General features: G+C 44.7%; 1 protein-coding gene across 4 annotated transcripts in view; it reads right to left on the bottom strand.

The window, feature by feature from the left end:
- TTC7B (tetratricopeptide repeat domain 7B) overlaps positions 1-25,365 on the bottom strand; it is a 265,844-nt gene that overhangs the window by 226,768 nt on the left and 13,711 nt on the right. For all 4 annotated transcript variants that reach the window (XM_074996636.1, XM_074996633.1, XM_074996637.1 and 1 more), the window contains exon 4: positions 1,763-1,893. In XM_074996636.1, coding sequence (XP_074852737.1) covers positions 1,763-1,893 — 131 coding nt within the window. The remainder of the gene's footprint in view (positions 1-1,762; positions 1,894-25,365) is intronic.

Below are 25,365 nucleotides of genomic sequence, written 5' to 3'. Positions count from 1 at the left end.
GTAAATCTTATGGTGACCTTCCAAGGCTCTGCATGCATGCTAGTAAGAAACCTGTACCTTCTTGTGCATCAGTTGAGAACACACACTTCGCCCCAAGGCAAAACTAATACCAAGTATGTTTCTCTATAATGGACTCTGTAGCATTGGAGGAGGGACACAGGGCTTAGGATCAGGAATTTGGTCAGTTTACTAAAGCCTACAACAGCGAAGAACAGGTTCAACAGAGTTTTGGAAAAAAGAAGGTGCCCAACACAGCTAAAATTTCCAAACACTAACGATGCCTGCATGCAAAAATGACAATTTTTTTCAAAAATAAAACAAGACATGCAGTTCCCCTACCCCAAGGAATTTCCAACTTGATATCTACTGTGTACTGTTGGAATGCAAGCGTAGACATGCCCTAATAACATTATGCTTTTTCACCCATTTTTCATTTTGCCTGAAGCTTTTTACCTTCGTTATTGGTGAAAACTGAAAAATACACCTGTTGCTTTTATTGTCCCTGAATTAACTATATAAAATTAAATGAATATATGTTCTTCAAATGTTATTCTTTTTGTCCCAAAGGCATGGCATGCGTCTTGCTGATACATAAAACATGATTTTAGGATCTTTTCCACCAGTTTATTTTATGGATTGGAAGGGAAATGAAGAACTGGGGTGAAATCTTGGGTTCCACCAAAATCATAGAAATTTTGCCACTCACTTCCATTGATACAGGATTTCTCTTTTGATATTTGCAGGCACAGGTTTACTCATTATTGTTGTTAAACAAATATCTGGAGAATGATGGGGATGACAAGATTTTCTGTGTATCCTTTTCAGACTCATGTCAGTGAGAAAACACAGCTGTGAACACTCTGTTGTGATTAAATGCCAAGCTATCTGATCATATTAATGAAAGATAAACCTTGAAACCTAGTCTTTTTCAGTCCTTAGAAGGTTGCATGTGTAAACACTATGGCTACGTCTACACGTGCAGCCAACATCGAAATAGCTTATTTCGATGTTGCGACATCGAAATAGTCTATTTCGATGAATAACGTCTACACGTCCTCCAGGGCCGGCAACGTCGATGTTCAACTTCGACGTTGCTCAGCCCAACATCGAAATAGGTGCAGCAAGGGAACGTCTACACGTCAAAGTAGCACACATCGAAATAGGGATGCCAGGCACAGCTGCAGACAGGGTCACAGGGCGGACTCAACAGCAAGCCGCTCCCTTAAAGGGCCCCTCCCAGACACAGTTGCACTAAACAACACAAGATACACAGAGCTGACAACTGGTTGCAGACCCTGTGCCTGCAGCATAGATCCCCAGCTGCCGCAGAAGCAGCCAGAAGCCCTGGGCTAAGGGCTGCTGCCCACGGTGACCATAGAGCCCCGCAGGGGCTGGAGAGAGAGCATCTCTCAACCCCCCAGCTGATGGCCGCCATGGAGGACCCAGCAATTTCGACGTTGCGGGACGCGGATCGTCTACACGGTCCCTACTTCGACGTTGAACGTCGAAGTAGGGCGCTATTCCTATCTCCTCATGAGGTTAGCGACTTCGACGTCTCGCCGCCTAACGTCGAAGTTAACTTCGAAATAGCGCCCGACGCGTGTAGACGCGACGGGCGCTATTTCGAAGTTGGTGCCGCTACTTCGAAGTAGCGTGCACGTGTAGACGCAGCTTATAAGTGTCATTGCTCTATTGGTGACTACAAGCTGTTGTGTAATAAAGGAGATCAGCTGTTTCAACTGGACAAATTATGTCCTCTTACCCTTTCTATCTCCTGAAGGTACAGGAGGGCAATATCTCCAGCCTTCTCGTAGCATGTAATGATGTCTTGCTCACGATCTGCATGGAGGTTGCTAGTTGAGGAGGAAATTGGCAACTTTTCTAGACAAAGACCTGAAAATAAAGTACAGTTTTAAGATGGACACTTAGGTTAAAACAATAGTCTTGTTTGGGAGCCACACTAAGATAGCCCCTATCAACTTTGGAGGAGAAGAACAAAAAAGACGAAGACATGATGCTCTTGTACCGTATATAGCACTGAGACCACCACCTGCATCTTTCTGTTTTACTCGGCCCCTTTAAGATCTAATTCCGCTTCCAGTTGCTCTCCTACCCCAAACTCTCTAACTCACTCTACACTAAGCTGCCACCAGAATTTGTCACAAAAACAATTCAGAAGATCAAAAACAAACATAAGAATTTCTAACAGTTCCATTTCCCCATAGACTCCTGTTTCCAAGGCTTCCCTTTTCTTACTGCCAGCCCTCATGCTTTTGGCAGTCCCAGCAATATTACTTAACTCTACACTCCATGCTGCCTTTTCTATGAATCACCTACATCTTCATATGTGGGGTAATATTGTAATCATGATTGGCGAAGCCTCAGGCAAGCCACCCTGTTACACACACCCCACTGCCCACAGAACCATGTGGTACCTCATAGGGCCGGTGAAAAAAATGTTCCCTTTTTTCCCCACCTCTCCTTATGTGACCAGCCCCGTATGTGAAGGCCCATACAGTTTCCACTGCCTTGAGTTCACTTGCCATGACCGACAGGTCAAGTTTGCTCCTGTCAGGTCACCTGGCATTTATTAATCGGCTGCTTCCATGTACCATACAGAGGAACTTGTGATACCCACTTTCACTTGTTACCGCAGTGGCCATCATTTGGGTGCCAACCTCTCAAGCAGGGCGTTCTCCAGAATTAACTACCTACACACTACAAGAAAGCCTGAATTCCTGCTACAGTCTGCATTCCTACATCTTCCATTCTGGGTCCAATTTTTCCAAGGCAACTCCATTCTACACTTGTTTTCTCAAAAAAAACAGAAGTGCCAGTGAACTCAGAGGGGCTTACTCCACATGTACATTGCAAGCACAGTCAGTCTTAAGTTTTTTGATAACTTGATTTAAATCAATGCCTCTGTGTGTGTGAAGACACATGCCTAGAGCTCCCTTTATTTTTATATTTGGATGTGTAATTTTCTAATTTATATAATAAGTGAATGGTAAGCATCAGTGTTAAAATGGCACTTTTGTTCCAGATATATTTATGAGGTTATTTAGAGTTATAGCTAAACAGCTTTGATCCCATTACTACCACTAATTTGCCATACCAGTTAGTTTTTCTGTCTTGTACTTCACACTTCGGCAGTTCTGAAATGTTGTGACACTGGGCGCATTTTAACTCTTTGAGACTCTTACTTTATTCCTCCTTGTTTTATAGCGTTCCTCTATTCTATGCTGTTCATCTGAGCGATGACTACTATGTATACAGTAATTAAAGTATTTCCAAACCATAATTTGGATGATAAATGTAGGATTGGTTTGATTAAATTAACAAATTGAGTAGCAAGAAGAGATATTTGAAGTGTTTGGTAAAAGTAAAAAACAGATATGAACTTTGCCAACCTCTTAAAAATTATTCTTAATTGGAATAAGAAATGGATCCAACTCATACTCCTATCCTTAATAAACTGCTTCTAAAACACTTGAAGATTTCAAACTTCAATTTAAATATTGTTTATCATTTTAAATTTTGTTTTCCATTCAAACCCTTTAATAGGTTTAAAATTGTATTTATTTAAATATTTTTGTTGTCATTTGGCAAACTCCATCTATGTTTTAAAACCTGCATTTCATATGGACTACAAGCCAACATAACTTAGTACAGTAGGATCTCAACATTTGCTACCCTTAGATTCGCAAATTCAAGTATTTGCATGCGGCCGCTTCCCCAGGGCTCCAGTGGAGGAGTGCCAGCAGCCACCACTTCCCGGTGCAGAGCACGCCAGTGACAGCCACTTCCCAGGGCTCCAGGCAGCAGTGCTGGCAGCCACCTCTTCCCCGGAGCTCTGGGCAGGAAGCCCCGGCAGCTGAAGCCTCCTCATAGCCCCAGGGAGGAGAGCAGGCAGCCACAGCTTCCCTGGGACTCCAAGCAGGAGCGCCAGTAGCCGCTGGTTCCCTGGGGCTTCGGCAGGAGCGCTGGCAGCCACCGCTTCCCCAGAGCTCTAGGCTGGAGCACCAGCAGTAAGCACTGTATTTGAGAAATTCAACATTCACAAGGGTTCTCAACATGGAATCCTTGAGAATGTTGCGACCCTACTGTAGTACTTTCTTGGTGTAGTTACTTGGCATCATAAGTTACGTTATCTCAGTACTAAGAAAAATATGTGCTTGATTCATTTATGCTCCTTCTGCTGGTTGGTCATGTAGCAGCAAAGTAGAAATACTACAAGGTCATTCAAGAAAAACATTAGTACCATTTTTTTGAGTGATGAATTTAAAATCAAATTCTATTTGGCAATGGTTGTGGGTTCTTTGCACCTTCATACTGTAACTACATTTAACGGTTAGACCTTAAATTGCTAAGGACATGCCATTCTAGTTCAGGAAGGATATGAGCACAGGAAATAAGGGAAAGTGAATGGTGGGACCTACAAGGCCCTGTGTCCAAACCAATAATCCATTATATTTAAAGCAAAAATTGTTCTCTCTCTTGATAGGTCCTTGAAATGTGCCTTCTCATCCTGCTCAAAGCAGTGCCCAATATAGCTATCCACAGGAGCAAGTAATATATACCCTCTAAAGGGTCAGGAAAAAGTTCACCAGCTCATATTGCGGGTGTGCTCTCACAGCATGCAATTCAGCTGTAATATGTATCACTGGCCATACTACACAAAGGAGCAAAAGTAGAAAAAGCTCAATTAAATATGAGAGGAAACAAAATGAGATGAAGAAAGAAAGAGAGACAAAGTGAGGGAAAATACTGTTCAGAAAAAGAGTAAAGATAAGCTAACTGTGCCAGGTTATGACTTGAGGAAATATGGGGAGGGGAGCTCACCTTCCTGTGTATTCTAAGTAGGGAAGGAAGTAATGGAGAACTGCCACTTTTGGTAGACAAGATCACTGTTTTGGCGTGGATTTCATTTTGGATCTTAAGTATCCATTTAATTTGTTATATTTATTTTCCTGATTAAATTATTTTCATCACAAATGCCTAATATACAGGGGAGGGGGAGACAGGTTGATGAGGAAACTTGACACAATTCAAGGTATCTGAAATGAAACAAATATAAACATTATGAATACTAAGCTGAAGGCCTTGAGACAATTTTATTAGAGGATTTGTGCCCAATATCTTCCCAGCTCTGAACTTTTCTTATATCTTATTCCCTGTAGTTATTGGCTGCATCTACACTAGCCCGTTCTTTCAAAAGAGTTTTCAAAAGAAGAGTGCTCTTTTGAAAGATCCCATGGAGCGTCTACACACAAAATGTGTTCTTTCAAATATAAATTGAAAGAATGCAAGCACTCCTTTCGAAAGCACTCTTTCATTCTCGCTTCAGGAAGAACATCTTCTTTCAAAAGCTTCTTTCAAATATGTGTAAACGCTCTGCAAGGCCCTTCTTTTGAAAGAACAGTCATGGCACCTGGTTTTTCAATCCTTGGCCCGTTCTTTCAAAAGAACAGGGGCTGTGTGGATGCTCTCTTTCAAAAGAGCAGATTTCTGTTTTGATCCACTTTTTTGTGCGTGGATGTACTCTTTCGAAAGAAGTTCTTTTGAAAGAGATTTTCCAGAAGGGCTTCTTTCGAAAGATCTCTGTAGTGTAGCCATAGCCATTAAGGAAGTGAAGCCAACAGGAATATAAAGTTAGGATGGGAGAAAGTGATTCTACTATTCCACAGTAATTATTTTAGAAAGCTGTAATAGGCATCTGCTTTATTAAAGGTTAAAGCTGATACCTAGTCTCCAATAATAAAAGTTTTACTCTACAGACTTCAGCAATAAACTAATGAAATAAACTTGGTGAAAAATGAATAATAGCTGTGGTAATGTAGACCATTTTGAAAATAAGGAACAAACAATATCTGTTTTGTGTGCTTCCTGGCAAATTTTTGCTTCTTTTGAAAGAAGAGATGAGATTCATGCAAAGAGAATATCTTTTCCGATGACACACTCAAGATAAACTGTTCTTTAGAGGAGCAGTAACAAACAAACATTTAGTTAACTGGCAAATAAATTCACTGCAATCTAATGTATTGTGACTAACTATGCTCTAGTACTTCAGAAGACAGAGTAGGAATATGCGTTTTTGTTGATGCTCTTGGCCTCGTCTTCTGAAAGGGATTGCAAATGAAAATTAGGACAGAAGATGAGTGAAGTAATTTTTTTTTTTTTTTACTAGCTCAACTTCCTTAGGTGAGATAGGAAAGTTTTTTGAGCTAAACAGAGCACTTCTTTAGGTTACATAACCATAATATTGATTATTAGAATACTGCATTAATTATTAATAAAGGCAGTGAATTTTGGCTTCTGACAGCAATCTGCAACCCCTTTTTTTCTCCTATGACTACAGGGGCATTAATTGGCCTCTTCACAGTGAAGCATAGTATGACACTCTTAGTATTTTTTCAAAACCTGAATAAGCACTTGGTGTAACCCAAAAGCTTGTCTCTCTCACAAGCAGAAATTGGTCCAATAAAGAACGCTACCTCACCCATCTTGTGTCTCTAATATCCTGGGACCAATATGACTACACTACAGCACTACTGCGTGCAAATAAAAATGGCAGCTTAAAGGCAAATGTCTTCTGCAAAACTAGCAAAACTCATACATTTTCATTGTACAGGTTGAAACTCTCCTGTCCAGCACTCGCTCATCCATCAGGTCCATGGATGTTGCTGGACCAGGGAACACCTGAACCAGAGAGTTGCAGTTAGGTGGGGTGCAGTGGAGCCTTGCTAATGGCATGGAGTCCCACTGGTAGCCTGTTCTGAGAAGACCCTGGAGCAGGAAGCCCAATCAGGGAGCCCGCTATCAGGAAACCAGCTGGTGCTGGGGAGCCCCACCAGCAACTCCACAGCCACAGGACCCCCAGTCAGACAGGGGAACTAAGCAGTCCCATAGCGGGGAGTTGGCTGGGGTACAGAGACTCACAAGCAGCCCCATGGACCACAAACAAAGCTGGGAAAGCCTGGCAGATCCACAGCAGAGCACCTGCTGGGGCAGGGAGCCCTGCTAGTAATCCCACAGCCGCGGGGACCCCCGCAGGGGCCAAGGCATGCTTCTGAACACAGAGTTCTTCTCTACCTGTCTGATTAAGCCTTTTCTGGCTACAGCCCAAGTGCTATGATTCTGTGAGGTGGAAAGATTCTAGAGCTTGGGATGCACCTGGAACCAGAATGTTTACACCTCATTTAAAGAGCCCCACAGCCCAAGCGCTGCAAGTCCAGGTCACCTGGGTACTGGCCAGCTTTGGGTATCTAATTACATTGTAGACATATTCTCTCTCACCAATAGAAGTTTATCTAATAAAGGATATTACTTCACCCTCCTTGCCTTTAGGGATGTCATATGTAAGTTAGACCCTTTCATTAAACAGATTGAAGCTATATTGCGGCAGGCTGGTTCATGTTTCACAATGCCTGCTCAAATGTCTCTGTTTATATTTAGAGGATGTAAGATGAGGAAAGTAAAACTGTTTTGACTGATGTTGACCCTGTATTCAAATTTAATGTAGCCTTGGATGAGCTAAGTGATTGGCTATTAATTAGTTCTGTTTGCAGAAATAGGCAAAAATTAGGTTCAGTGAAAGTGTCAGGTGAAATAGTTGAGTTACTCCTTTTGACGCTCATAAAATACTCAGTTTAAGCTCTCTGGATTGTAAGCAGATCTGTAGCCTGGGGTAGGGATCATCAAAGTAGATCTTTGAGAAAAATGTTAAAGGAATAATTTTTTACTATGTTACTAATAACATTGTATGGGGTGTACAGCGAGGGGTAGTATCTCTGTTGAAGGGACTTGCCGTACCCCTTCAGGGGTAGTCCGTCCACTTTGGTGCCCGCCTGTCACTCAGCTCTCACTTGTGGCTCCAGGTAGCTGCAGCATGCGCAGCGGCCACACCCCGGGCAATGGCTTCCACAGGCCGGCCAAACCAGGTAAGCGTAACTGATGGGGTTCAAACCTTTGGTGAATTTTCAGATGTGCCTACCTAGATGTGAAGTCAGTTCCAGCGGACTGGGAGGAAGAGATCATTTAGATCCAATGGCCAAGAAAGCGGTTCTGAAAGGCTTTGTGGAAAGTGAAAGGGCTTGACAAGGCACGAAAGACGTCAAATGCCATCCACTGCAACCAAAGAAGTTACCAGTTGTGACAATTCTACGTACCACTGGTGCCGAGCTTCCAAGGTCGAGAGAGTGGGATTGCTCCCGTGCAACGGCTCTACCACTTAAAATCTTTCACACACAGGTCCTGTGCAAATCATCATATCACCCAAGTCCTGTGGCGATTAGGGAGGGGCAAAGCGACAGGTGGAGGTTACCACTGGGAGTCGTAGTCCCAATCCCATACGTAGGTGGCCTGTGGACAAGTGGTCGTCCAGCTCTGTACCTGGGGCAGCAGAGTTGCCTGGCAGCATCCTAGGCATCTGAGCAGTCCTCTTTAGGACAGCACTGCTCACCCTACTAAGGGACGGGCCTAGAAAAGGTGGCCTAAAATTTGACTGCCCTACAACAATAACTGGCCAGCAAGCCGCGGCTGGCCATTCAACCCTACTTGCAGTCGAACCCAAAAGAAAAATTTGAGAAAACTTACCATTGGTGTATGGAATATTCGTACTCTTATGGATCGAGAAGCTGCTGCAAGACCTGAGAGAAGGACAGCTCTCATTGCTCGTGAACTAGCTCGCTATAACATCGATATAGCAGCATTAAGTGAAACAAGATTGGCTGGGGAAGGTTTCTTGAGTGAACCAGGAAGTGGTTATACCTTCTTCTGGAAGGGTAAGACCAAGACAGAGGATAGAATACATGGAGTCAGTCTGGCAATGAAAACCTCACTGATGCGTCAACTCCCAGACCTTCCAGTGGGTATCAATGAAAGATTGCTGAAACTACACTTCCCACTAAACGCCAAACATCATGCCACCATCATCAGTGCATATGCACCCACTCTAACATGTCCTGACAACTCTAAGGAACAATTCTATGAAGATCTCGACAGACTGATCAAGGCCACACCTGCAACAGACAAACTACTCCTACTTGGAGATTTCAATGCCTGAGTCGGGGCTGACAACGAGAACTGGAAAGGAGTAACCAGCCCACATGGCGTAGGCAAAATGAACAACAATGGACTACTCCTTTTGAGCCTTTGTTCTGAAAATGACCTGACTATTACCAACACTCTATTCCGACAAGCAGCTAAATATAAAACGACGTGGATGCACCCTAGGTCGAAACAGTGGCATCTGATAGATTATGCCATTGTCAGAAGGCGAGACATCTGAGCCGTACTGATCACGAGAGTAATGCGAGGCACAGAGTGCTGGACAGATCACAGATTAGTCAGGATGTCTCTTCAACTTTACGTCGCTTCCTCTCGGCACAAATGCCTTAACCATGTGCGACCTGCTTTTAACATAGCCAAACTGAAGGATGCCCAACGTTTCAACAATTTTCAGAAGAGTCTCGATGACAAATTAACATCCCACGGTCAACTGATCAGTACTGTAACCAAAAAGTGGGATCAGGTCACGAAGATAGTGACTGACACAGCAATAACATCACCTGGACCAAAGAAAAGAATACATCAGGGTTGGTTCGATGAGAACCAAGAAGAAATATGTTCAGCACTGGAAGTAAAGAGAAAAGCCTTTGTTGAAGGGCAGAATGACCCCTCCTCAGCCTCCAAACAGGACCATTTCAAGCACCTTCAGAGCAAAACACAGAAAGACCTCCGTCAGATACAAGACAGCTGGTGGAAGAGCAAAGCCAAAGAAATTGAGCACTATGCTGAGACCCACAATTCAAAGATGTTCTTTAGTGCTATTAAGACTGTCTATGGACCTTCTAAACCAAGGACTACCCCATTGCTCTCATCAGACAACACAACACTGGTCAAAGACAAAGGCGGCATCAATGAAAGATGGCAAGAACACTTCAGCAACCTCCTTAACAGACCATCGACCGTGAATAATAATGTCCTCAATGAAATTCCACAAGAACCCGTCCTGACAGATCTTGACTTTCTGCCCACTATAGATGAGATTAAGAAAGCTGTTAGCCAGATGAGTTCAGGAAAAGCTCCTGGAAAAGATGGGATACCAGCAGAGATATATAAAGCAGCAAGTCCAGCAGCACTAGCAGCATTCCAAAGCATGATCAGCAGCATCTGGGAAGATGAAAACATACCACAGGACCTCCGCGATGCTATTATTGTCTCCCTTTTCAAGAATAAAGGCAGCAAAGCAGATTGTGGAAACTACAGATGCATATCCCTCCTCTCCATTGGAGGGGAGATCATCACTCGCATCATCTTGAACTGCCTAATAGCCAGTATTTCCAAGGCAAACCTACCTGAAAGTCAATGTGGTTTTTGACCTGCCCGAAGCACAGCCGATATGGTGTTTGCTGTCAGACAAATACAAGAGAAGTGCATTGAACAGAACATGCACCTGTATGCTGTCTTCATAGATCTGACAAAGGTGTTTGATACTGTCAACAGGGAAGCCCTTTGGACCATTCTAATACTACTTGGCTGCCCAAGAAAATTTGTCCAGATTATACGCCTTTTCCATGACGACCTGACAAGCGAAGTACTGTCTGATGGAACCCTCAATATCACCAACAGCGTGAAACAAGGACGTGTTCTTGCTCCTGTCTTATTTAACCTGTTCTTTGCATGCGTCCTTAACCATGCAATGAAAGAGCTGGACCGAGGTATATACTTGAAACACCTGCATGATGGTTCACTTTTTGACCTCCGTCACCTGAATGCAAAGACTAAGAGTGCAGAAACTCCTTTCTGAGGCACTCTTTGCCGATGACTGTGTCCTTATGGCTCACACTGAAAACGATCTTCAGCACATTGCCAACAAGTTTGCTGAGGCCTCGCAACTTTTCGGACTAACTATCAGCCTCAGAAAGACAGAAGTTCTCCATCAACCTGCACCTGGAGCAAATGCTCCTGTCCCGAGTATCTCCATTGACGGCACTCAGCTTAAAGTAGTGGAGAACTTTAAATACTTGGGTAGTGTCATATCCAGTGATGGATCACTGGATAATGAGATCAACACACGAATATCCAAAGCGAGCCAGGCACTTGGCTGTCTGCGTGTCAAAGTTCTAAACCACCACAACATCCAGATGTCAACAAAACTGCTTGTGTACAGAGCTGTTGTTCTCTCATCTCTTTTGTACGGGTATGAAACATGGACACTATATAGACTTCACATCAAGCAGCTCGAAGCTTTCCACACGTGCTGCCTCCATAACATCATGAAGATCTGCTGGCAAGACAAAGTGCCCAATCTTGAGGTCCTCGAGAGAGCCCAGATGACAAGCATCAAAATGATGATTATGAAGTCACAACTACATTGGACTGGTCATGTCAGCCACATGGATGCCAACAGAATCCCTCGCCAGCTTCTGTATGGTGAACTCTCCCAGGGCATCCAGCGTATAGGTTGTCCATGGAAACGCTACAGAAATATCATCAAAGCCAATCTGCAGTACAGCAGTATCAAACCTAGGGACCTTGAGGATGCCGCCAGTGACAAAACACAGTGGTGTGCAACAGTCAGAAACACCTGCATTGCCTTTGAGGAAGACCACTGCCAGCGTCTACAAGAGGCACACAAACGACATCACAGAGCATCAGCAATGCACAACCCACAGATTGCAAACTTCCCATGCACCATCTGCAGCAAAATGTGCACCTCTAGAATTGGCTTATACAGTCACCAGAGGGCACACCAAGAGACCAACAACAGATGATCTGCACAGATTAGTCATCATCAGATCGATGAACTACCATTACTAATAACAGATGTTTAATAATAGATATTTACTTCTAAACCCGTGCCCTATCACGATCGTGTGTCAGTACCGAAAAGAGTTTCGAGATCCTCTACCTGTCTAACCATAAAGAGGTGGTTTCAGCTGCCTTGGACTTGTTAGGTTAAGAATACTAGGTTAAAAACATATTTTACGTAGGTTCTTTTTTACACTCAGAAGCCATGACCAGTTTTCTGTGGCAAAAATGTGATCAAATAGAGAAAGCTGTGTGTGCTGAATAATATCTTCCCTTTTTCATTCCAGTCCATTCCACTGTTCCTTTCTATGCTGCCTCTGTCTTTTCCCATACATTGTTTCCCTGACTTTAAGAAAAATGTCTCAACTAACTCTTTGTCCATTCTTAGCCAAGATCAACCATCACATGAGCACGGAACAAAAACAATCCTATCCAGCTCATGTCTTTCTTTGCACATGTTACTTTTTAATCAGCTGAGAAACAGAAATTGAAAGCTCAGAACTTTCCAGAAGCAAGAGGTAGTAGTGAGCTAGCCAGACCAGAGCCACTAATTCATTTTCATGAGACTATAAGTGTAGGTTTAGTATTTTTGTGATGAGATTTAATTATAGTTATTATTTTTAAATGAAAAATTAGTCTTTTATTGATAATGTAAAAACAAAAATCAGATTTAAATAAAAAAGTAAAATAAAAAATGAAAATTTTAAAAAAAATCTAATTTAAAAAAAATCATCAATTGTTATCTACCCTGCATGTTGGCACCAGAATTACTGGCATTAATTAATGTAAAAAGAATTCATTTAAAAAGCACTCTAATACCATTTGGCCGTGTCTACACTAGCCAAAAACTTCGAAATGGCCATGCAAATGGCCACTTTGAAGTTTACTAATGAAGCACTGAAATATATATTTAGCACCTCATTAGCACGTGGGCAGGCGCGGCACTTCAAAATTGACACGGCTCGCTGCCGCGCGGCTCATCCACACACGGCTCCTTTTCGAAAGGACCCGGGCTACTTCGAAGTCCCCTTATTCCTATCTGCTCATAGGAATAAGGGGACTTCGAAGTAGCCCGGGTCCTTTCAAAAAGGAGCCCTGTCTGAACGAGCCACGCGGCAGCAAGCCGCATCAATTTCAAAGTGCCACAGCCACCCTCAGGCTAATGAGGCGCTGAATATGTATTTCAGCACTTCATTAGTAAATTTCAAAACAGCCATTTGCATGGCAATTTCAAAGTTTTTGGCTAGTGTAGACGTAGCCTTTGAAGCAGAGATGGGCAGAGAAACGTTAACCTATTTTATTTTCATATGTATCACTCTGATTTGGAATAAAAAACAAATGTTTCAAAAATCCCCAGAAAAAGAGAACACAATTCCAGGTCAAGGGCAGTTCATTTTGGGTCTGCCCCAAATCCATGAATCAAGAAACCCCTGGGGTCCCCAACTTCAAGGCAGTCAGCCTGCTGGGTTACAAGAAGCCAAGCAGATGAGATGGCAGGAATGGAATCCAATGGAATCCTGCCTGGTCTCTGGCAAAACTTCAGAAAGTCATTCTGTGATCCATTTCAATTTTGAAAATCTCTCTTGGGAATTTTTCCAACCAGCTCTAATCTAAAGCAGTATTCTGCTAATACTACTCTATTCTTCCAGGATAACAATAACATTCATGCCAATCCACTAAGTATTTTACAGGCTCCGAAATCCCTTCTTGGTCCCATGGCCTTGCTACGACCTACACGTGATTCTGGCAAGGGAATGCAGGCTGCAGGCAACAGTTCAACATAAGACAGAAAGCCAGCAAGGAAACAAGTGGTAGAGCAATGCCCTACCATCGCATCTGAAAAGGTAAGAGGGTTGCTCTACACCGGAAAGGAAATTCAACCTCATACATGCAACTCCAGCTACAGACTTGCCTATATTATCCCAATTAAGATTCAAACAGAGAAAAAATAGGGGAATCCAAGCACTCCCCAGGAGCCTAGAGATCTAAGACCTTGTCACAGCTCTGCTTCAGACTTCCTGAATCACCTTAAGTAAGTCACGATCTCTCTATTGCTCAGTTTTCTCCTCTGTGTAATTGGGTGGTTAATACTTATCACTCATGGCCGTTGTGAGGCTAATTTCATTAAATCTCTAAAGCACTTTGAGAATTTCCTAGGAAGGATGCCTTAGAAATGGAAGTATTACATTGAGGTCAAGATTCACTTGTTAATTTTTGTCTGTGCTATCATATGTGTAAAAAATCAAACTCAAGACAAAACAGTAATATACAACAGCAATCTTATATTTGATTGACTGTGACTAACAACTTCCCTACCCAGCACAATAGAAGTCTCCATCAGAAGGATAGCTACTTTGTGCAGGAGAAAATGCTTCCTAGAGCACTTGACCAACACTGTGGAATGAACTCAAAACAGGAACTAAGTACCATCCCAAACCTCACATCTGCTGTAAATGCAGCTATTTTTCTGACCGTGCCTTCTCTAAGCAAATGTAAAGTTATGTATATTACATAAAATATTCCAAAGAATTTCAGAACAAAACACTCCTCTGCACACAGTTCTCCTGCAGGAGAGAGAATGAGAGAACAAGAATGTGACAAGTAATAGACTATTGGAAGGTGTTCAGATACAGCAGTGATGAATGCAGTATAAGAGCCTATACAGAATAAAATGGAACAAGGATTTCTTTTAGCCTCTATGCAACTTACTTACTATCAGTAAATGCCATATTACACAGGCATGGTCCTCCATTTCAGACCGCTTATAGTCACTGATCTCCTCAGCTGGAGATAAAAGCAGTTATGTGGTCTAAGTTGTACTTCTACTGGAGGGTTAACAGGTGAGAATATTCCTTTGTTATGTAACAATTTCTAGGCTCTCTTTGCAAATCCAATGCAGCTTGCAGATTATTTTTGTTCTCTATTGATGGGATAATTCTAAATTGAGGAGCGTGGGAGTGTGAAGCAGGGAAATTAATGTTTGACTGGTAAGCTTCATCCTAAATGGATGAGTTTTATCAGTTATGGATGAGCAGTAGGGGCTGGAGAAGCCCCCCCGCAAATGCATGGGCATGGGGTTGCCCCAGCCCTACGGGGCTGCAGTGGGAGGGGGCTCTCCCAACAAGCCAGAGTAGCCCCCCACTTGTGGCAGGCCGTGGGCAAGCTGGATAGGCTTCTCCAGCCCTGTGGTGGAGTGGCCTCCCCAGTCGCCTCTCCCCCATTCCAGCCACCTCCCTTCCTGGGCCTCTGCAAACAGGTCTACTCCCACTGAGATAGCGTGCACCCCACCTGTGCTGCTCCCACGCTGGGCTACTGCAGATGGGAGCTGCTTCTGGACGCACTGGAATGACACTCACCTGTGGCAGAGCTGTGGGCAGGGACATCGCAGCCAAGCCAAAAGTAGTCCCAGTCCCTGGCACGCTGCAAGAGGGCATACTCCAGCCCAGCCAGGGCAGCCCCTGTCCACTGCAGGGGGACTGCTTCAGCCTACCTGGGCTGCAGTAGTCTCCTCCGCTGCCCTCTCCCTCCTTGTATAACCGATTAACTAAATGGGATTTTACATCCCTAGTGTAAAGACACAATCTTCAAGTGGCAAGAGAGAGAAAAAAACAGTAGCATCTGATACAAGGTACTGTATTTAAATACTTTAAAGTGAATTTCTGTAGTGTGCTTTGATAACAGCTAATTTGGAAAAGACTTTTTTCAGACACATGCTCTATGAAAACTCAAGCATGGGCTTCCATTTTCTTTCAAGGAAAGTAGCACATTTCATATTGCTTAGACCCTAGGTTCCTTGGGGCAAGGACTGTTCGGGTGTTCTACAGAGCACTATGAATGCTTTGGATGCTCCATGAGCAAGTATGAAAACAGGGTATCTTCTATTACTAATATGGCTGTTTGAGCTCCATCACAAATTTCACCCTACCCTTCCTCAAAAACACTCGTATTGATCTTCCATTGCGTGTCCCCAGAATCCAAGTTTCCAACTATCACATATCAAAATCTAGCTGTACAACTCAGCTCCACCTTGTTTTGCCTTAATTTAATTTTAACACCAAATGGACATTCAAGTCTTCTGAGATTCTTCTGTAGTTGATTTCACTACTCTACTCAGCACAAAGAAGATATTTTTTTAAATATCCTGGCCCCTGGCCTCAATCGACTATCCTAATACCCTTGAACTTCCAGTTGAAACAAAAATAAAATTTCTAATATACCCACACAAGGCAACAGCATCATCCAATCTGACCAACCAACTTTAGCTTTTCTTCTAGAACTACAGACCAAAGATCTTGACCCACACCACTGCAGATGAACAGAAACTCTACTAAGCCTGAGGGAAAAATGGTCTTTATAAAAAGTATCTGGGTCCTTTTCTCTACCATGATAAGAACAAAAAATTTCTTACTGATAATTGCCTTTATGCTAACAATGTCCCCCATAATTGTGGACATCTGGGCCTCTCTCAGCAGCTCAAAGAAGAGGACCAGCATTTCATTTGCCTGGCAACATCCCTTCTGTTGCTATTTCTTGCCTGATCAGGTATTCCCAAGATGAAAAACTTGCATAAGAGAATTAACAAATATTCCAGAGATAATGAAACAACTATGTATATTAGACCAGGAAGACCATAATCTGGTAACAACTGCTCTGAATATCTGACCTTGATTCACGAGTTATCAACAGGCAGAAATGCTGGAGGTGCTGCTAGCAAAAAGAAAATTCTCAGTAAGATCTTCTGTTCTGCTGCCCAGAGTCTCCCACAATCATTTTATCAGTGTTGGTGCACCACTCAGCCCAAAACTGGCAACACCCCATCCCACCCCTCTGGGGGAAGGAGCCACACTGCAAGAGCGTGTTGCCGGAGCAGAAGCTGTGTGGGCTAGGGGCTGCCAACTCTCCTAGGCCAATAGCATCTAGTCAAGGCAAATGGGTAATTCTACAGCCGGTCAGGGAGGGAGACTCATTCTGCAGCCTCAGGACAGCAGGCAGGCAGGCAGCATGAGCACAGGTGAGAAGAGCAGAGAGCAGCAACAATGCTGGCCAAAGGAAAGCAGCACTCTGAAGGGGAAACTGACACTTCTCTCCAGTGGCTGGCTGTGCAGCTGCGTGCTGTTCCTCCAGAGCTCTCCAGCCTGTGTTCGCACTGCTCACTGCCTCCTGGCACGTGAGGGCTGGGTGCAAACTGCAGGGGGCTGGGGCTGAGGGCTGCTGGAGCCTCGGCACTGAGCCTTTGGGTTGCGGGCGGGGGGGGGCACGGAGGAATGAATGGTTGGGAGATGTGGCTGGGAGCCACCAGAGCTAAGCCTGCAGGGCAGAGGGGCTAACAGGGGATACAGCTTTGGGTTGCTGCAGCTAAGCCTGCAGGGAGAAAGGGAGACAACCTGGGTATAGGGATGGGGGTTGTTGGAGCTAGCACTGAGCCTGCAAGGGGAAATGGAGGTGGGGGGGAAATGAGGCTGCCTGAGCCAGTGCTGCCCTTAATCCTATCCCTAGGTATCATTAAATGTGAGGAACTGGTGTCCTGGAACAGCCCTTCCCACAATGCTGACTGACTGAGGAACAGGCAGCAATGAACCAATACAGCAATTGTGGAGTGGGAGGAAGAGCATGCATTATCCTGATTGTTTAAGTAGAATATACCTGTCATATTGTCCATGAGGACTGAAACAGATCTGCCTGTCAAGAGATGTAGACATATTGGGCATGCTAGACAGACTTCCTTAACTTCCCTGACATGTATGTGCGGGGAGAGCTCTTGGGTTCAAAGGCTTTGTGTTCTGATGGATTCTAAGTGGGCTCCCCAACTGAGGGCTGATGTGTTATATACCAGGTACAAGCATGGGTGAGGTCTTAGAATACCCCTGCGCACACCGCCACTTTTGCAATGAGTCTAGGACCTGAACCAGTACTGAGTCCATACTATGACAAGAGTGGGAGAAGATCGTTACAGGATTCTATAACAGCCTTGCGTGTTACACTGCATATGTACGTCACACCATGCAGCCCAGGCACTTTTGTGTGGTTGTGGTAGGCTAGCTTCTGAGTATCCATTATCAGGGAGGCAATAACAAGGATGCGCTCATTTGGAAACAGAGCTCTCACTTGCACTGAGTTGAGTACTAATGCTATGAGCTCTCCTTTGGACTGGAATCAGGGTGGACTTCTGAAAGTTTACCAGAAGGCCCAACTGAAGGTTTACTGAGTGAGATAGATATTGTGCTCAGCTCATCCTCTGGACCACCCCCTTGTCAGCCAGTTATCAATGTATGGAAATTCATGGATTCCCTTTTCCTTAGTAAGGCTGCTATTTCCACCACACATTTTATGAAAACATGTGAAGCAGCTGACAAGCAGAACAGGTCACAGTGAACTACTAGTGACTTCAGTTCACTATAAACCTTAGGATCAGGGAAGACTGAAATGTGAAAGAAACCATCCTTTATATCCATGCTGGCACACAAATCCCTGTGATTCAGCGAAGGGATGAAGACGACCCAGGAGAACATGTGGAACTCCAGGTTCTTGAGATATCAGTTGAGACTATGCAGGTCTAAAATGGGTTAGGGTTCAGGATTAGGAAGTAGTGGGAATGGAACTTCTTTCCTCTCAAATGAGATGGAACTTGCTCTATGGCTCCCACCCAAAGAAGGGACTGGACTTCTTGTTCCAAAAGAAGATCATGAGAAGAGTCCCTGAAGCAGGTGGGCAAAGGGTAAGAGGGCAGGTAGACTGGATAAGAACTAGAAGGTGTATGTCAATTCAGTAGTGTTACAGACCCTGTGGTCTGAAGTAATGTGGGTCCACCCATCCAATAAATAGAAAAAGAGATTGCAAAAACACGTGTACAGCTGGACCACTGATAGTGATGTTGACCTCGACTGGTTTGTCAAAACAAGTGCTTGAATGATCCCAGATGCCTGGGGGCTGACTGTGCTGGATCTAGTGAGGATGACTGGGGAGGGCATCTGCACCTAAACCTTTATTTCTTTGCCTCTGTTGGTCCTACCTGGCCGTCTGAGGGAAATAACAGCTTGACTACTGTAGCCTGTATTACTTCCTTTCACCTGCCAGTATGTCCAGCCCAGAGATTTCAATGTCACATTGTAGTCCATGTGGCCATGCAGCCTAGGATCTGTCTGCTCCGAAAAGAATGCTGGATCCCTCACATGGGAGGTCCTGCATTGGTCTGTTTCACCTTCTGAGGGAGTCCCAAGGATTGCAACCAGGAGCTCCTATGCCTCATCACCACAGTTGCCAAAGATGTGGCAGTAGAGGCAGTGGCATCCAGGGCTGTTTGCAAGGAGGCCTGAAGTACAGTTTTCCTCTCCTCAGTTATGGCAGGAAACTCCTATTTGGAGTCTTTGGGGGAGAAGATACATGAACTTAATCAAGGACTGCCACATGTTGATGCTGTAACACTCCCACTGAGACCTGACATTATGGAGAATCTGCTACTGGCAGGATCAGAAGATCCCTTGCAGCCACAAAGCCTTTGGAGGTTGATGGGACCCCAAACTGGAGAGTACAATAGCCTTCAGTGGGCACCACAGGACACTGGTTTTAAGGTTGGAGGATGTTGGCAGCATAGCATCAGGGATGAAGAGCAGCTTGGGACAGGTCTTACCCTATCTATCTCCTTTGACAATGATGACCAGCTCTTCTCCTTGTACTTGCAGTGTTTCTTCTTAGGCACATTGGTGCCATTGGGCCCACATGGATGGAGGGGTGCTCTAAGCCTAGGTGCTGGGAGCTGAGTCCAACCACAGTTCCGAGGTCAGTTTTAAGACCGCCTCTGTGAGCAGGACCTTCGAATGAGAAGCACATTCCTTCTGGGTCTAGGGCCTGAACTCTTTACAAATTTGACACTAGTCCTTCCTATAAGCTTCCCTCAAGCACTTGAGACTGTTCAAGTGAAGGTCACTAAATGCATAGACTTGCTGCATGACTCACAAGACTCAAACCTCAGTGACTGAGGCATGCCTCAGCACAAGGACATACCCCGACTCTGCCATCTATGAGTGGAGGCAGCCAAACTAATACCATCAAAATTACATTACCTACTAAAAACTATGGCTATGTCTACACTAGAAGCATCTGTCAACAGAAGTTACTGTCGAGAGGGGAATCTCGACAGTATTCTATGGATGGATTGCATCTACACACAATTTGCTCTGTTGACAGGAACTGCCAGGCTGCACTGCCCTCTGGTGCCAGAAAACGGAATGGCAGCTCTGCAAAGAGGGCTGCCTGGCAACCAGATGCCCTCTCTGTCCACAGAAGTGTCTACACTGCACTTTTGTCAACAGTATTCTGTCCAGAGAGTGTTATGGCTCAAATTTTTGAGGGATAATACTGTCGAGGAAAATGCAGAGTTCTGTTGAGAGAATGCTTTAAGTGTGTGGACGTTCCCTAAGTTATGTCAGCAGAAGACCAGCCCCTTCTGTCGACAAAACTCTCTACATTAAAGCAGTAGAAAAAACATTGAGAGAAGAGAATGTTTAAGCGATAAGAAGTTGCAGCAACAATCATGGACAGTAAGAAGGAAATGAAGGAAGGAGTGCCTCATATACCAGCAAGCAACACCAGATGCACTAGAGCCAACCTATTAGATACTATTAAGAGAAAAATTTCTGACACCTGTGCTCAGGGTGCACAGACACCTACATTGGAATGGACCTGCACATGCACTTGAAGAATATGTAGGCCCTGTGGCCAATTGTGTGATAAGATAACTGTCTCTGTGGCCTTTCTTTTCCTGTGATGTATTTTGGCCTTTCTGTTTGTATGGTTCACGCACAGATTGGTTCAATGAACGCTGATCATTTGAAAAAAAATGAGATCAAAAAAGGGGAAGTTACTCCCCCTGTGCAGTAACAATGGTCTTTGAGATGTGTCTCAGTGGGTGCTCCACTTTAGGTCTTGCAGCCCCCCTGTGCTGCTGATCAGAAGATTTCTCAGAACAGTACCTCACCACTCCGGCTGTTCTGTGAAGTGAGCGCACAGCGCAAGCCCCACTTCTGTTCCTTTTCTGAAGTCACTGTAGACTCCAAGCAGATGGGAGGATGGGGAGAAGGGTAATGGAGAACCCACAGGGACACACCTTGAAGAACCAGCATTACTACACAGGGTGAGTAACTTCCCCTTCTTCTTCTAGCGATCCCTGTGGGTGCTCCACTTCAGGTGACCCCATAGCAGCAACCGTTGGATGGAGGTGGGTATTGGAGTCTTTTATCTGGAGGAAGGAAGGACCACATCTCCTAGAACTGTGCCAGGTATTGGCCCTTTCTGTAATGCAGAGTGCTGTGCAAAAGTATGGTATGAGGATCACATGGCTGCCCTGCATGTGTCAACTAATGGCCGTTGTGTCAGCCTTTGCCCGTGTGGAGTGATCCCTGACAGTCTGTGACAGCTGTTTGCCTCTGAGTTGGCATGCACTGCATATGGAATCTGCAGTCCACTTGGATAAGCACTGTGCTGAAACAGATGCCCCTGCGCGAGGCCCCAATGAGTCTGTCTGATTTCTGCTTCCCCTAGTTATCTCAAGGCAGAACACAACTGCCTGTCTCGCATCAAGGCTGTGTAATATAGCCTCTTTGGAGGAGGCATGAGGTTTAGGGAAATAAGCAGGAGCCTGTGTATCACTTTGTGTTTGGTAAAAGGCGGGTCTGCCACGAGGGCTGCGATTTCTCCTACCCTTCTTGCTGATGTTATTGCCACTGTAAAAACCATCTTAACAGATAGGTATTGTGGTGGCATAATGGTTAGTGGCTCATACGGCAGCCTGGTGAGTGTATTTAGGAAACTTTTACTTTTCTTTGCTACCTTTGCTTTATTTGTTTACAAACTGCTGTTTGTGCATATTGACAGGAGTCCCTTCTTATCAGACACTCATCCTGATATGAGAAGACGCATACTTCATATCTGTGCAGATGAACTGCCAATACTGTCAGTACTTTGGAGAATACCTTGTGTGCAGTGGAGAGGTGGAAAGGAAGTACCATGTACTAGAAATGTTGTCCACCCACCATAATACTGAAATATTTCCTGTATGGGCGCTGCATGGGCACATGAAGATGCGTATCCTGAAGGTCAAGAGTCATCAGTTAGTTACGGTACTTTAGCTGTGACCCCATTACCTTGCCATGGGGTAAGACAGGTGCATATGCTGATGGGGTCAGGCGTGGGACTTTGTTAGACCTGCTATTTTTGCCAGCAGCAGAGTACTGTGTTTGCACCAGCGACGTGACATTTTAGGTTTCTGCACCACATTGATCTTAGGCTTGCCCAGTTGTTTGGGCACTGAAGCCAGGTCTTGTGACCTCTGGGGCATGGTAGGCAATAGCAGCCCTGGCAAGCTCTTGTCTGGAGCCCTAACGGGGAACGGAACAGGACTGGATTGTGAGATCACCCTCTCTAAGATGAGGTGGACTCTCCATCAGCATCTGCATTTATGCTGTTTTTAGACTGTTTAGAGGTCACAGTGCTTGCAGCTGGAACAGCAGGGGCTGCCTAATCTAATATCACTATGTGTGGTATAAGGAGTGCATAAAAAACACCAGAATTAGCAGTGAAACACTGGAAGTGCTATAACTGTGTTACTGTGTAAGTATGATTCTTTTTTCCATTTTCATACAAAGACCTGAATGCCCAGCATGTGAAGAGCCACTCTGGAGTCTTTCAGGGAGTTCAAGGAAATGTCTGTGGACTCCACAAGAATTTTTACCTTCAAAGGGGAGGTCTTCCACCCTTGCCAGAACCACCTAGGGGAAGTCAAACATAGAGCTATGAGGCTCTCCTCCTAACCACTACCACTGTTAGGGAACGTACAGTGGCATAAGCAGACTTGAGGGAGGTCTGCAGGGCTGTCCTTGCTATAAATGAGCCCTCATTTGTGTTGGCTGTAAACTGCAATCTTAAGATCTGGAATGTAGTTAATAAAGACAGACATTTGTTCAAATATGTGGTGCGTATATTTCGCCAGCAACACTGTATAATTTGATATACATAGCTCGAGGAAAGCAGAGGAGAAGGTCTTTTTACCCATGCTAGCTAGTTGCTTCCACTCCTTATCAGGAGTGGGGGAAGAGTCAGTGGCATCCAGGGCTGTTTGCAAGGAGAGGGTTTAGGACTGATGTGAAGCAGTTCCCTGCAGCAAAAAAGAAAAAACGGCAAATATTCCCTTGATGGAGGCATGTGTGACTTCCCTGAAATTGTTGCCTCGGTACCAACAACCAACGTAGCGAGTTTAGCCTCTGCCTCAGCTCTCCTAGTTGATGGTGACTTACATTTTCCCAAAGTGACAGAGACTGATGACACTGGACAACGAAAGGCTCTGGGCAGCGCTAATGAAGAGTGTGCTGGTTAAGCCTTTGAAATTTGAGAGCCTTTGCGGGGTGTTACAGCTGCTCTGTCAGATGGCTTCTGCAGCACTCACATGTCCTCTGGTTTGTCCCTTGATGGTAGAAGAGACTTTTTCCAGCATATATCCTTGATTGCTGCTGGCAGAGGCATATGTAGCTTCTCCAAAGCCTATGCCTCAGCAACACCATCCAATATGGCTATTCTGGTCTCTGCTTCAGCCATTCTGCTTGAGGCTGACCTGCGTTTCTCCACAGTGCCAGACCCTGATGGCATCAGGGAACATGGGGCTCTAGGCAACACTGATGAACAGCATGCCGGAGAAGCCTTAGCAGCTTGTGAGCCCTTGCGGGGTGATGAAGCTGCCCTATTAGAGGGCATTTGCAACACCCACAACTTATCTGGTTTGTCCCTTACAGAAGAGACTTTTCCCAGAGAGTAGATTTCACTCACACTTTATGGTCCTTCCTGGCCCTTACCAGCATGCCAAGGCAACGAGGGCACTTGCTGGTGATGTGTGGCTTCCCACAAGTACTTAGCACAGGAGGTATGCCCGTCCAATGTGGGCATCGAGGCTCTGCGTATTTCGCATTTTTAAGCCCAGGGAGTCTGGCATGATAGTAGGGAAAAAACTGCCGCTGCTATTTTTTTTCTCTTTTGTAGTAGTAATAATTATACAGTGGTAGGATTAAAATTCTGAGGTAAAGTTCCACGATAAGAGGTAGATTTCTGTGTTCCCTGGTAGGAACACAGAGCTGCTCAGAGATCCGTCTGAGGCAGCAGATGGTAAAAAAGGAACTGAAGGAGGGTTCATGCCACATGCATGTTCCACATAACAGCCAGAGCGCATGACGCTCAGTGCGCATGCATGGTTTGACAAGGTACTGCTCTGAGAAATCTTACAATCAGCAGAGCAGGGGTGCCACAAGACCTGAAGTGGAGTACCCAAAGGGATCACTTGAAGAAGAATTCCTGATTCGCATTGCACTCTGAATTGTTAAAGGAGAAACGGTTACACCCACCTCACTATTTCCACTACTTCCAAGTGTAATGCCAGACTCATTATTCCCTTTGGATACTTAAATATGTAATCACAGTTGTATGGGTTGACTGAACAAGTATATGGTTTCCCTAAGGATGGGCTGGAACCTTGAATGAGCGAGTTTACCCAACCTCAGCTGTGGACAATTTACACTGAGAGCATTTAATCCTTCCTCCAGAAGCCTTAGCCTGTTTGGAGTGCCAAGTGATCTCCCCATATCTGGTCACAAAGAATAAAGGATCCTGAAGACAGATAAGCAAGTCCTTGCAGATATTATCATGTGCTCACCACCACTTCAACTATTTGAATACCTGCGTTGGAACCAGTATTCGATTTGTCATGTGTCCCACTCCCATTCCTTTTGTATGATGGCTTAAAAACTTCTGATGTGTGATTGCACCCAGAGTGATCTCTAACCATGAAACCACAAATCCTGACAAAGTCAGCATGATCTCTGTTGCTCAGGGCTTTTACATCTTCCAGACAAGAAAGAGATACTCTTGCAAAACAAGTAGTTGTCAGTGGTACTCAGGGTGGCACAGCAGGCTTCAACGTCTTTTTAAGAGTGCTCTCTGCCTTTTTATCCATGGGGTTCTCTTCAGGACTCAACTCCTGAGAAACTAACCATATATCTGGAAAGGGATGCTGCTGAGTCATTAATCCTTGGTGTTTCAGCAACAGGGCCCAAGGGTTGCTCTCATTAAGTTCCTTCACTTCAGCAGACAATTTTACTTTGAGGCTTCCTCACAGGCACCTGTTTAGGTTTCAGAGCAAGAGAATCCATCTGCTTCAATGGAGAAGGAGGAGGAGGAAGAGGAACCAGAGGACACCTTTTTTTTTTTTGTGCTTTTTCCTTCCCACTCCAGACTATTTCTAGACCTTTTATCACACTCTGGGAGTAAGAACCTCTACTGCAGCTTTGGAAGGCCTTTTGTGACTTTTCTTTCTTAGACATCTCTTGAAGGTTTTGTCTCAGAATCTCTCTTCACTGGGACGCATTTCTCTTGAATGGAGTGACTCCTCAAAGCCTTCTGGGTCAGCTTGGGAGAGGGGGTAATGATACAGAGCTCTGCTTCTTTCTCCAAGACATTCATGGCCTATTTTAAGACTGGGTGGCAGAATTTCTGGCCCCTTTTACTTCCACAGGG

The sequence above is a fragment of the Carettochelys insculpta genome, chromosome 6 (genome assembly GCF_033958435.1).
Source record: "Carettochelys insculpta isolate YL-2023 chromosome 6, ASM3395843v1, whole genome shotgun sequence".
Lineage (NCBI taxonomy): Eukaryota > Metazoa > Chordata > Testudines > Carettochelyidae > Carettochelys > Carettochelys insculpta.
Note: the sequence above shows the minus strand (reverse complement) of the source record. Positions and strands in the feature narration are given on the sequence as shown.